This window comes from Setaria italica, chromosome VIII (assembly GCF_000263155.2).
Source record: "Setaria italica strain Yugu1 chromosome VIII, Setaria_italica_v2.0, whole genome shotgun sequence".
NCBI classification, from domain to species: domain Eukaryota; kingdom Viridiplantae; phylum Streptophyta; class Magnoliopsida; order Poales; family Poaceae; genus Setaria; species Setaria italica.
Window position 1 is genome coordinate 7797337 of NC_028457.1, and position 13494 is coordinate 7810830.

Consider the following 13494-nt stretch of genomic DNA (forward strand, 5'->3'; position numbering starts at 1 on the left):
AGTTTTCTTCAGGAAAGCTCGCAAAAAGATTCGATTGGACACATAGCAAGCAGTGTTGACGGCTTCGGCCCAATATTTTCTAGGAGTCCTATGCTCATCAAGCATCGTCCTAGCCATTTCACAAAGGGTTCGATTCTTCCGTTCAACAACACCATTCTGAGGAGGGACATAAGGTGAAGAAAACTGGTGTTCAAGACCAAGATCATTGCAAAAGGCTTTAAAACGAGCGTTCTTGAATTCTGTGCCATTGTCACTGCGGATAGCTCTCATGACATCTTTTGGTCGCTCGTTTCTCAACCTCAAGATCAAATCTCGAACAAAAGGAAATGCCTCGTCCTTAGATTCCATGAAGAAAACCCATGAATACCTCGAAAAATCATCAACGATCACAAGCACATACCACTTCCCACCGACTGAACAAACACGAGCTGGACCAACAGTGTCCATATGCAACAGCTCGCCTGGATGTTCAGTCATCACCTGATTCACAGGTGGATGGGAAGCAGCAACCATCTTCCCATGTCGACAGGGAGTACAAACAAGATCTTTCTCAAACTTTAATTTGGGCAAACCACGAATAAGATCCAAATTACTCAAGCGGGAAAGCAAATCAAAGCTCAAATGACCCAATCTCCTATGCCATTTCCAAAGTTCAGAAGATGAGCCAGCCACTAAATACCGAGAGAGACCAAATGACTTGGAAAAATCAACTCGAAACACTTGACCCTCGGGGATGATCATACACACAAGATCGCCTCGAGAGTCTAAAATCCTTGAGGTCCCTTGCTTAAAACGGACCTCAAAACCATCATCAAACAGTTGCGACACAGAGAGCAAATTGAAACCAAGAGAATCAACTAGAGCAACTCGCTTGAGCATGAAATTCTCACTCACCTTGATAACACCTTCAGACAACACCTTACCTTTGCTATTATCCCCGAAAGTGATGTACTCCTTGGTCATCACTGGGGAGAGGTTGGAGAACCATCTGTGATCACCGGTCATGTGTTGAGAGCAACCGGAATCAATAAGCCACGTGTTCTCCAGGCCTCCGACCTGTTCAGACAAAGGGAGACCAAGGATGAGCAAATGACTCAACACTGGGGTTAGAAAAACAAGTAGAATACCAGTGTCGAACCATTTTCTCAAGAGTGGGGTTATCAAAATCAACCATCTCTCGTCTCACAGGAGGACTACGGCCAACGCTAGGGGGAAAATATGGTCTGTTGTAGCTTCGAGACTCAAAGCCACGACCATATTGTCCTGGGCCATATTGATCATGGCGAGAGGCATGCCTAGCAAAAACACGTGAAGGAGCAAAACGCACACTATCCACACGACGAGGTGGAGGGGCTGCTCTAGGCGCATGTACACCATGAGAAGGGTGGTACATGTCCCTGTTGCCCCACTTACACTCACGCCTCAAAGCCTTCTTCTTGCGAAAGCAAAACTCCTCAAGGTGACCCCATCTCTTGCAATACTCACAGTGGAATCTAGCAGGTTGTTTTGGCTGAGGATTCACTCTAGGTTGTGGCTTGTCTTGGGGTTTTGGTGGAGGTTTCTTAGGAGCAATTTCTGGAAGTGTGTCAAGTTTGTTCTTGAGGTGGTTTGGCTTTTCCACCCAAATGGCTTTCTTGGGTGCTTTAGGTGGTGTCTCAATGAAAATTCCATCTCTCACACACTCAGACAAGTTTTGCTCACAAGCTGGATTGGGTTGCTCTCTATTTTTAGTGGGTGACTCTCGAGGGGTGTAGTCAATTGGTGGCTCACACTGATTGTAGCTTGGTTTCTTTCTCTCTCCACTGTTTTGACCCACCTTCTCACACAACCCATCAAAGAACTTGTGCAACCCATTAAAAATACATCCCGTCATAACCGACCCAAGCCCAAAACCATCAGCCCTTTTGAACTCCTGAATCATCATGCCTAACTGAGGTTCCCTACTTGACACCCAACTAAGAACATGTGCGCCAGTAGGAGTTTTCATCCTCAACATGTTGCAAATTAAGCTTGAGTTTAGGACAAACAGTACATTCAGGAAGTTTAGATCTAACAATAAACTCAGACTTCTCTAAAGCACTAAGCTTAGCACATGCATCATCCAACTGAACTTGCAAAGCAGGGCAAGACTTACATGCACCAAGCAAAACAGGCCTATTCTTGACCTCATCTAAAACAGCCCTAGTCAAATCCAATTCATCTACCAACAAAGCATGCTTAGATTGTAAAGATGCAAGACTAGCCATATGAACACCACATTCATCACACTCAACAACCTCAGAAACAGTAGAAGCAGACTTGCGTGCGCCGTCACGGACCTCTCGTCTGCTGCTCGACCTGAAGAACAGAAAGAAAACAAAAGGCACCGAGAACTCGGTTCAAACTTCAATTCAAAAATCTATCCTCAATACTCCATGAATCGAGACGAAACTTGAGCCATAGATGCGCAACCACAAGGGCTAATGGATCCATGAAAAAGATCTCAAAAAGCTCAAGTATCCATCACGGATTTTGGAGAAAACCGAAACCCTAACTCAAGAACGCGATTTGGAAAAAACTCAAAATCAAGTCGGATTCGTGAGGGATTTGAAAGGGGATCATATCACGAATGCTCTCCAAGGTCCTAGCAACATTTCCCTTCAACCAATCTCACGAGATTCGGGCTCAAACATGATGAACGAAAAACCCCCAAAAATAGTTCCGAAAAAGGAAAAAGAAAAACGCTCGGGAATCAAAGATTTAGCACGATTTGAGACAACAAATAAAGCTAAATCACGAGAACATCTTCTATACAAGATGAGGACTAGGCTCCTCCCTTCATCCACCCACTAAAGATGAAGAAATCAAGAGAAAAGAGTAATCACTCCCTAATCCCCCTCTCTCCTCTCACTTTAAGGACATGACTAGCCTCTAAGCAAATAGATAATCAGTTGCTAAGTAAAGAGGTACTAAAATAACCAGCTCCCCATCCCTATTTATAGTCCAGGACAAAAGACTATTCTACCCCTATACCTACAACTGAGATAACTACCCACGCAGGGGCATTTTGCTCCAAGTTTTTATCCGCGCATCGGACGGACACGCTGCCTTCACGACTTTGCTTCTCCTCGACGCAAGCTTCGCGATGACGCCACGTGCCCTCCTTCTCGAAGCTCCGGCCGCACCGGGCTCGCCCCCGGTTTTGAGGCTCAAACCGGGAAACCTGCCTGCACGGTGGTTTTGAGGCCCAAACCACCCAAACCGTCCATCTTTGCTTGGCCACCACACGACCTCCACGATGTCGATGCGTGTCCGGCCTCCGCCAAGCCTCCCGCTTGACTCGACCGACGCCGTCTCCATCCTATCATGCCCTCTCGCCATTCCGTGCACCATGTGGACGACCCGTGACTTTGCCCGGACTCTTCGGGTCCATCGGTCCAAGCCTACTCGCGTTCATCCTTCACCGTCCTTGGTCCATCGGCATGAACCTTTCGCTTGACCTTCACCGCACGCCGTCGACCACCACGTCGCATCCTACACCTGCACATCACAAGCCAAGAGCAACATCAAACCAACACAACGTTGTCAATCACTCATCATCCAAGGGTGACCACCATTGGTCCTCAGCATGACCATTTTGCTAAGACATATATGATGGGCAAGTGAGGCGAAGGATCTTGCCATGGGAAGAGAGGAGTGCAACACATGATTGTCAAATTCGCCATTATATGTTAGCAAGCTTGCAATGGACTAACCAAACTATGTGCGGGCATAGGCATGGAAGTCTTAAAACATCAAACTCATTGCATAATGAGAAAGACCAAACAAAATGAGTGTGATCATCAAGTATGTAAAGATAAAATTTATAACCAGAATTACTAATCACTAGAGATGTCCACACATCAAAATGTAGGAGTTCAAATGAGTGATTGGCTAGATTATTGGAGCTGGCCGAAAGGAAGACAAACATGTTTGCCAAGGCGACAGGCATGGCAATAATGATCATCCAAGAGTGAACAAGAAAATTGAAATGAATGAAGTAAACAAGATAAAGAATCATTGCGAAGATGGCTGAGTCTGGAATGCCACAACTTTGATAAGGCGGTGGCAACGAGTCTATGACCAAGGGTTGTGGTGGGAGCGCGCAATGGATACAATTCGCTAGAGGAACCACTATGAAGGAGCACCATTTTCACACGAATATCCTTGATAGAGAACCCAAATGCATCAAATTCAACAGTGACAGGATTATCACGAGTAAGCGCATGAACAAACACAAGTTTTTTTATGAGCAAAGGGCGACATTATTCTTGATGTAAAGATAGGCAGTGGGAGTTGGAATGGTGACCGTGCTCGTGTAAGTGACGGCAATGGGAGCTCCATTGCCAACAATCACATGAGTGGATTCAGGAAGAAGAGGAGAATATGGTGAAATACAGGATGTATAGCCACGTGCAAAGATGCGCCAGTGTCGAGGAACCAGTCACCACTACCATTGTAGTCGGTGATGGATGACGACTGACCATGGAGTGTGGGGTAAAGGTTGGGCACCTTGTCGAACTAAGCTGTTGGAACCTGTCCAGGGACGGCGACCATCATGACGTGGAAGGGAGCCCTTGGGCGGCTGTCGACTGCCAAGTACGCCTATGTTGGGGCCGTGCCAGGTGGTGGGCGGCACGGGCCAGGCCTGGACAACACCAGTCCAGGGGACCGCCATGATGTGGGCGCACCACCGTTGTGGAATTTGCATTAAAGCATGGCTTGTCATTGGACTACTTGTGTTTCTTCTTGCAGTTGTTGTCAGTTTTGGTGGGTGAGAAGCCCAGCGTCGAGGGCGTCAAGGAAGGCAGCGGTTTGGTTAGTGTCCCACTAGAGGAACCCTTGGCGATGAGCGCAATGGCCGCACTGGAGGAGTCCAAACAGGTGGCGAGGAGGGCAGTGGTAGATTCCATCTTGCGAGTGCAATCCATATGCATCTTCTCCTGAAGAAGGTATGTAGGAGTGCACCCACAAGAACGACAGGAGTGGGTATGTGGTGATGATTCCTCGAGGGCATTGTTGTATGATGAATTTTGAGCTGAGGCCGCCCATGGTGCTGACGTCGAGATCCTGGTCGGTGACGGTGTGGCCAGCATCATCGAGAGTGTCCGTCAAGCGCTTGAGGCAGCAGCAGAAATCATCAATGGAGAGATCACCCTGGTGATGGTTGTGGATGTCCTAGAGGGCGTACACAGCGTGTTGGGCTGGCATTAAAATTGAGTAAGAGGCCATGAACGTTGAGCCAGAGGGACTACGCCATCGTCATGTGTGGCGCTGGAAGACCATGTCGTGGATCGTCTTGGAGACTGTGAGGTAGATCCGTGACACAATGTAATGCTCTATTTGTGTCCACACGGCATCGTACGGTGAAGTTGGGTGTCTACAGTGCCATCGCGGTGATCAAGAATTCCGAACTTGTAGGAAGTGAGCTCAAACATGGAGCTCCAAGAGAAGTAGTTGGAGTCATGGCGATCAAGAGTGTCGGGTACGTGGGATCGAATGTTGATGAGCTGAACAGTGGAGGCGGCAATGGGCACTGGAGCGGCAACATGGAAGGGGTTGAGGTCCCAGGGCACGACAGATGCACCAGAGGAGGTGGTGGAGGACGGGCTGGGCGCCATGCGGGGAAGGAGAGGAGCATCGGAAGAAACGGTTCAGAGTATATATACATGTACAAGTATAAGGCACTCAGACGCGCAATCGGTTAGCAAACCAGGATGCTAGCCTATATCCTGGAAGACTCGCTCAGGGGATCTGCTACCCCGGAAGAAACGGTCAGAGCACAAAACAGTCATCGCTAGGAGTTGCACTCCCGCGCCGCACTCAGAGAACCACCGAGGAGCGCTCGTACCTGCTGTCAATGCTGCTCGTCAAACGTCGACCATGCCTTCGCCAGCCGCCTTCATCTGCGAGCAGGAGCACCGTCGCGCCTAGGAGCCGCACACCGTGAGCAGCAAAACCGCAAGCCACCACGGCCATGACCTGTTCCGAGCTCGCCATCCACCTCGTCCACCCAGTGTTCGAGGAAACGCCTGACCGGCCGTCGAGCCCGACGGTGAGCATACTCTAGTATGATTGGCTTGCCATACTCTTTAAATTAGAAAAAGTCTATTTCACCCCCTGAAGTATGAACCGGTCAACACTCTACCCCTGAACTAAAAAACAGGTAACCAGCACATTAAAGTATCTAAACCCGGCCAAATCACCCCCTAGGGCGGTTTCGGAGGCCGGTTTTGCCCACGTGGACTGCCACGCGGGCGGTTTCGCTGACTAGGATGACACATGGTGTGGGACCCGCATGGCTGTGACAGCTCTTTTCTTTTTCTTTTTCTTTTTTGCCTCCTCCACTCTCTCGTTTCTTCCCCCGTGGCCCGCCGCTAGCCAAACAGGGGAGAGGGGCCATGGCGTGGCGGGCTGGCCGCTGCCAAATCCCCACGGCTCGCCGCGATGGCGGCCATGGCGGCGGTCGGAAGCAGCGGGGAGAGGGGTACCCGCCGGCCGCCGCCTCAGGTCCTCTCAAATCGACACATCAAACCCATCCTAGGACACCCGCCGACCGCCACCGCTGCCATCGCCGGCGGCCATCTCTGCCCCCTCCTCAATCTCTGTTTCTTGCTGCTCGTCGTCGTGCTCGTGGACGGCATGGACGCACGGTGCTCGCTGGTTCAGCTCCGCCTCCCGCTCCCCTGCCCTCGCTGGCCCGTGTCCCCTGCCCCCGCCGGCGAGGATGAGGACGGCGCCTGGGCGCCAAGCACAGCAGCGCGCCCGAACGAGAGGCGCCGCACGAGGGGAAGGGAGAGGGAGGCGGTGGCGCCCGGAGGCGGGTGCTGCGCGTGAGGCTGGGAGCCGCGGGCCACGACGGCGGGTGGTGATTGGCCGGCCATGGGCCACGTCGGCGGCCGGAAAGTGGCACGATGTCCGCTGCCTCCGCGCCGAGCATGCCGGCTGCCGCCTCACCATCTGCAGTGGTGGTTCCCCGAGGGGCCGGCGGGGGTAGGGGAGCGGGGCTCGTGGACCGACGAGCGGGGAGAAGGCCGGAGGCTGGCATCCGGCGGTCAGCGGCAGAGCAAGGGATGCGGCCGGTGGGAGCAGGAGAGGGACGGGAGCAGGAGATGGGTGGGCCGTCGAGCAAGGAGGAGAGGGAAGAGAGAGGAGTGAAGAGAGAATGACAGGTGGGGTCAGCCAGTCCACATTGGCGCCACATAAGCAAAACTGGTCCACTGTGACGCCACATAGGCGAAACCGGCCTCCGAAACCACCCCAGGGGGTGATTTGGCCGGGTTTGGATACTTTAATGTGTTGGTTACCCGGTTTTTTACGGGGGTAGAGTGCTGACCAGTTTTGTAAGAGGGTGATTTAGACTTTTTCCTCTATAAATTGTAGCTCCGCCACTAGGGGTAATACTCATCTGTTAGCTTTTTGCTACGCAACGAATTGAAGGGCTGGTAGTAAGAGATGATCAGGGTTCTGGTGGTTTGCTGTCGGAAAGTCAAGAACAACAACACTGCTGATTTTCTTTTTTGAAGTTTAGAGATCTGTACTCCTATATCTGTACCATTTACACACATAGTATGGAGTACATGATTCCCTCTAAAGATCAAAGCCAAATCGAGACAGGTAGTATTATGTAGTAATTAGTAGTAATGGATCATCGATCTTGTGAGAGCACTTGGTCGGGGAAATCAGAGGCTCCAAATTGTGCAAATAGCGATGTTTAGGCAGAGCGTGTACAACAGTAATTACTGAATCGTCTATATGATGATCATTTTCGTTGAATTGGTCGAGAGAGAATGGATTTGAGATGGCCCAGCTCAGAATTCATTCGCAAATCTAGACTGCTCGACCAACAAGAAAACGGATGCGCGGATCAGATGCCAAAGTCAGCATTGTAGTGAGATGTCGTGCTCGCGCCAGCAGTGATGCATCGCTCATCAGCGACACGACGACAGCAACCGCGATGCTGCACTCGTCCCTCCGGGCAGTGCCGCCGTGCTCGTACGCGCCCAGGTCTAGCTTGATGATCGATTATCACGGATCAGCTCATATGCTTAGCAGCTTAAGGGTCATCGATCTGATCCAACCACATGCTCAGTAAATTAAGCTCAAAGTTCAATCGCTACAACAACTCGATCCTCTGATCAACGAGATACATGAGACTTGCATTCAATGAAATTCATGAAAAAAGTTCCATTTGGTGTTTACATATTCCATCGTCCTCCTGGAGCACATGGAATTTGGAAACTTATTACATATGATATGATGGTAAAAGATAGCTGCAGTTGCACACACAAAAGCTAGTTTCTTTGTTTGGATCGAAGTAAGATACAATCATAAGAGTAGAGGATGATGAAATAATTGCTCGAAAAGGCTTAGACACAACAGGCGCATGTAGTGGGGGTGAAGGAGGTCAAGCACCAGGGGGTGGCATGAAAGGACCAAGCAAATACATGAGAACGAAAACATGAGTGACAAACTCACCACCCTTGGTTAGATGCTCGGCGTGGAAAGCTGCCCCGCAACGTGGCGCGGTGTAGTAAAGCATCTCCGCCCAAACCGCGGCAATAAGGTCCCAGCGCTCAGCTTCATCCTTGATGCTAATCAGCTCCCGGGCCACCTCACGTGCACGGGGTAGGACTGGAGAAGAATATAGAGCTTCAGCACTCTGACAGTGTTTCTTCATGTGATCCTTGGCAGCGGCATCGTTACTGTCATCGTTGGTCGATTCTTCATGCTCTATCTGGACAATTTCATCTTGTTCTTCCTGCTTGGTGGTTTCTCCTTCATGCTTGACCTTGCTTGTTTCGACTTGTTCCTTTGATTCTTCATGCTCCACCTTGATTTCTTCAGAAAGAAGAAGCTTCGTGATGGCAGCATCTTCGTGATCACCTGACAGCGATATCTTTTCTGCAATTTCATCTATGGTGTCGTCATGTACAACTTGGGAGTAGGTAGTAAGCATCACACCGCACTTGAAGACAAGGTACATGATGTAGTTCGATAGCTCTCTGCTTATCTGCTTATAGTCATGCTTCTTCAATAATCCATATGAAGAAGTGGTGGCTGCGTCCTTGTGACCGGTGTAATGAAAGCAGATGTCTGTTGCAATGTGCCATACGAGCATGCTTCTTGGGAAATCAACACCGGTTCTGACGCTATCCTCAAGTGCTCTTAGTGTGGTTGTCATCGGCTTGCGGTGATGAAGCGCAAGCTGGCCACGGGTGCAGGAAATGTTCCATTCTTTTCTTGTTCCTGAGGCTAACAAAGTGTCGAGGATGAACTTCTTCATGGGCATACTGAGGTCTATATTATCACGTCCGGGGCCACACTCTAACAAAATGTCAAAGCTAAGAAAGTGTATGTTGCTAAGCAACTTGTAGGGTACCTTTGCACTATTGATCATGTTGTATTGGTTGAGCTTTTGGCACCACTGTTTCTTGTTGGGCAAAAACAAGCTGACAACAGAGGACACATCTAGTACTATTGCTCCCACAAGCAGTAGGTAGGACACCATGATATCAACTCTGCCTCTGCTACCATGGAGTAGTGGGTCCCCCTTATTGGCGGTCGCGAAGAGCACCAGGGCTATCGGGATTGTGACATACGGGAAGAGGGTGGATGCCCCGTAGACAAGGGAATGAAAGACAATTAATGAAACTGGGAAAGGCTTAGATAGCGATCCTGAACCAACTGATGAACCCTCCTTGTGCTTTAAAGGAGCAGTGGAACCATCTGTCAAACTCTACAACATAACCTTTGGTGTAGAGTCGTGAGTAGCACTGTACAAGAAGTGTTCCCACGTGCTCATAGGCATTCTGGCGGTCATCACGACACAGGAACTCATCGAGCATGCCTGGTAGCTTCCCATTCTCAGCTAAGGTGATGGTTCGCACTGCGTTGAGGGGAGCATCCCCTGCCATGATGTCAGTTGTGAGATTGTAGGACTCCATGAACCGTGAACGCTCTGTACTGCGTTTGGACAACCTATCAAGAACTCCTCCCATGTATTCTATGGCATTTTCCCTTTGGTCCTCATAAGAAATTCTGCCTTGCCCAAACAACTTCCAAGACAAGGGGCTCTTCAGAAACTTTGGGCACGCAAAGTAGAGATACGCAGTACGCCCCGCGTACTTCAAGAACCCAGAGACGAACACGAGAACCAATGCCCCCTTGAGTCGGCGGTCCGGCCAAGAGGACTTGCGCACGACGTAACAGGCGACTACTGCCTGGATGACCAGGTTCAGCAGGTGCCGCTTCCACAGCTCGTTGTCCTGCATGGAGAAGGCCGTCATGGTCTCCTGCCCGCCCAGGTGGACGAGCACGAACGGCGCCCAGAAGGGCATGAGCCCTTGGTCGCTCGGCTCGATAGTGCGGATGGCGAGGTGGCCCAGCACGAAGGTGGCCACTGAGTCGGCCGATAAGTAGGCAAGCCACAGGACCAAGCGCCGCAGGCCATTGTTGCTATGCATCCGTGTTCCTGCGAAGAGGAAGAGGAAAACTTGCAGGAACAGGCTGAGGATGATCATGCTGTGGATCTCCCACGTGTACCACAGCTCTTGGACAGCAGGCACCCAGCTGAATGGATGCAATTCACCATTGATACCTCATTAATATTTTAAATAGATATTGTATTTAAAATTTATTTAGAAATTGGACTTCTAGCTAATAATTAATCAAAACTGTGTACCTACCCTTCTTTTATTTTCTTTAATACTTCAACATAATACTCATAGGTGTATGTACTTGTTATCCTTGCCCAGTTGTGATTGTTTCTTAATTACTAATTACTCTATAAATTTTTCATCCACCTCCATGCATTGTATTTAATATATCGAGGTGCATTTCCTACAGTGCATCCCCTCACAGATTTATTATTCCCGCTAGTTACGGCATGTTGTAGCATTACTCTTTCCTCACAAATTTACTTTTCATCACTTCCTCACATACATGTATAAAGTGTCTACATGGAGACACACCTCATGAGTGTATAGCTTAAATTAGTATTTGTACATCAACAATAATATAAATAGGTAATTTAGAATCGTATATAAGTTTACTTTTGGATATTTTTGTCCGACGTACATGATGATAAATAGATTAAGCATTAGATATTACTTTTGGTTATTTTAATAACATACGTGGGTCATAGCAATAAAGTGATTTTTTTATGGTGTGCCTCTATCACTAGGGAGGTAGTAATCAATTTTCACAGACGTGTTTAGTCTTATTCTGCATAGGGCCAAGCCCTCCCATAAAATTATGGAAGCCTTGTTTTGTAATTCATTTTTCTCTTTGGGCCTAAGGCCTTGTAAGGTGTATACAATTCTCCTTTTTATAATAGAAAATATCAGTAGGGGCCTCCCCTGCTGTTCACCTCAACAAAGAAAGAGCACGTGAGAGAGTTGCCTATCTTTGTATTAAGAAGAAAACCATGTCGCCAACCTGGGACATATTTGATGGTGATTATACTGCACAATTATTAACTAGAGGGGTGAGGTTTCAATGCTTGTGCTCCTAGACCTATTGTTGCTACCATCGACCAACCTATAGTTGCAATGTATTGTTTTGGCCCTAATTGAATCCAACGTTGTCCTTTTCGCAAGATGATGTTCATCACCTGACTTCAAAAAAGAACCACTTCTCCACATGACTCCTACCCTCGGCCACACTGCCATCAATCTCTCCCGTGAATCTATGGACGTGTCTATAGTCTCCTTCGTTGGTGACAACCTTGTACCAGCACCATGATACATGCATAGTCTAGACTCATCAATGTGGTACTCTCCCCCAATATATGGGCCAAGTAGGGAAGGAGTCTAGAGGAGGAAAAGAAAGGAATGGAAGTGCACCAATGTCTACCTTCCTAGCAATGCATCAATCGAGCGGAGTGGGAAATATCTCCCTTCAATGGTCCTTTGGTGATGACTCACGCATTGTATTTTGCCTCATGGAGAGCTTCTAAAATTTCACTCATGAAGATGCTAATGAACTAGTGCTCAACCTCCTTCCGCGGCCGTGTTGGATTTCATGCAAAGAAGAAAGAGAGAGAAATGGGACGATCTCACAAGCTAGAGAGAAGAGACTAGGGAGAAAAGAGAGAAAGAGACCATTAGGGGACACACATCATTCATGGGCTAAAGCCCACACCAATGAAAGATAAAAGGGAGGTAGCGACCAAATCACTCTCTATAAGCCAGGTAGGAGGTAATTAACTTTGAAAACTGGAAATCAAGGGTAATAAGCCTACAAGCGATTTTCAATAGTTGAATTCGCCGCGGTCAGAAAACCTTACAATTATGGTTGTGAAAAGGTGCAGTGTTGGCAGACCAAATTATTCAAAATATTACACACACACACAATGTGGGGGAACACGCCAAAAAAGTGTAAATATATGCATTTTAGGACATTGGTATGATCTTTAATGTACTACAATAATACCTATACAAATGTTCTGGTAGTTGGTTTCACGATTAATCTTTGTTGTTTTGACCGGAGTCAGTAGAAGATGCCCTTAGCTTTTTTTATTATTATTTCAGACCAGCCTAATTTTCTGCCATGGAGTCGAGAACTCGGGTATGCTGCTCAGCTAGGTCCTCTAAGCCTCTAACCACTAGACTACAGATCCTTTTGCATTTCACGATTAATCTATTACTCCCTCCATTCCAAATTATAAGACGTTCCAAAAATCTTGGAGAGTCAAAGCATTTCAAGTTTAACCAAAATTATAAATCAAATTATAAAGATTTTTTATATCAAATAGGCATAGTATGAAAATATAATTGATGAGTAATCTAATGGTATTTAGTTGACATCATAAATATTATTATATTATCATATAAATTTGGCCAAACTTAAGAAACTTTGACTCTCCAAGATTCTTGAAACGTCTTGTAATTTGAAATGGAGAGAGTAAATGCTAGTAATGTTTGTGATGTTTTTGCTATAATCTCTTATATTTACGGAGAGAGGGAGCAGTTGGCAAGACTAAACTTGGTAGTTCTTCGCACAAACTATAAGAAGAATTGAGCGTATGAGTGTAAACATGTACTAAAATGGAACATGACAACTATATTGACTTTGGATAATAAATGAATATAATAATAAACAAAATGAAAGCAAGAAATGACATCTAGTTACCGTGGTTCTTTCATCAGATCACCCCTGCCAGGTTCGGCACCAGTAGTTATAATGGGCCTCATTTTAATATTTGGTACACGCAAGCACAGCACGCAGTGTTGCCTAGCTTGCTGCAGTAGTATATTTATAATGATTGGGATGATTGGTGATCGGCAAGTTTGATACACACTTTATGCGGCAACGAGATCTTGCTTCGGTAGAGAGCAAAGTTCATATGTCTGTAAGATGCTTGCTTAAATAGACCGCAAAGCTAACCGACAGAATTTCGTCTCTTATTCTGCAACATTTCTCTTGTAGCTACGCAAAGCTGGCGGACCTCAGATTCAATTCTGTCGTTCCTTT

General features: G+C 47.6%; 1 protein-coding gene across 4 annotated transcripts; it reads right to left on the reverse strand.

The window, feature by feature from the left end:
• Positions 1 to 8135: 8135 nt before the first annotated feature.
• On the reverse strand, positions 8136 to 13236 carry LOC101758223. 4 transcript variants are annotated; one of them, XM_022829592.1, is made up of 2 exons: positions 13153 to 13236; positions 8136 to 10492 (listed from the first exon to the last, which is right to left on the reverse strand). In XM_022829592.1, exon 2 carries the CDS (start codon positions 9527 to 9529, stop codon positions 8426 to 8428), a length of 1104 nt encoding a protein of 367 aa, XP_022685327.1. In that variant the 5' UTR covers positions 9530 to 10492; positions 13153 to 13236; the 3' UTR covers positions 8136 to 8425. The 4 variants fall into 3 exon arrangements, with proteins under 4 accessions (XP_022685327.1, XP_022685328.1, XP_022685326.1 ...); XM_022829591.1 differs by having other exon boundaries at positions 8136 to 10590; XM_004980238.3 differs by having other exon boundaries at positions 8136 to 10590; positions 13153 to 13230.
• Positions 13237 to 13494: the final 258 nt, after the last annotated feature.

Excerpts from the sequence above, each read along its gene's own strand:
- LOC101758223 (XM_022829592.1), bottom strand. The coding sequence starts at position 9,529 with ATGGTGTCCTACCTACTGCTTGTGGGAGCAATAGTACTAGATGTGTCC.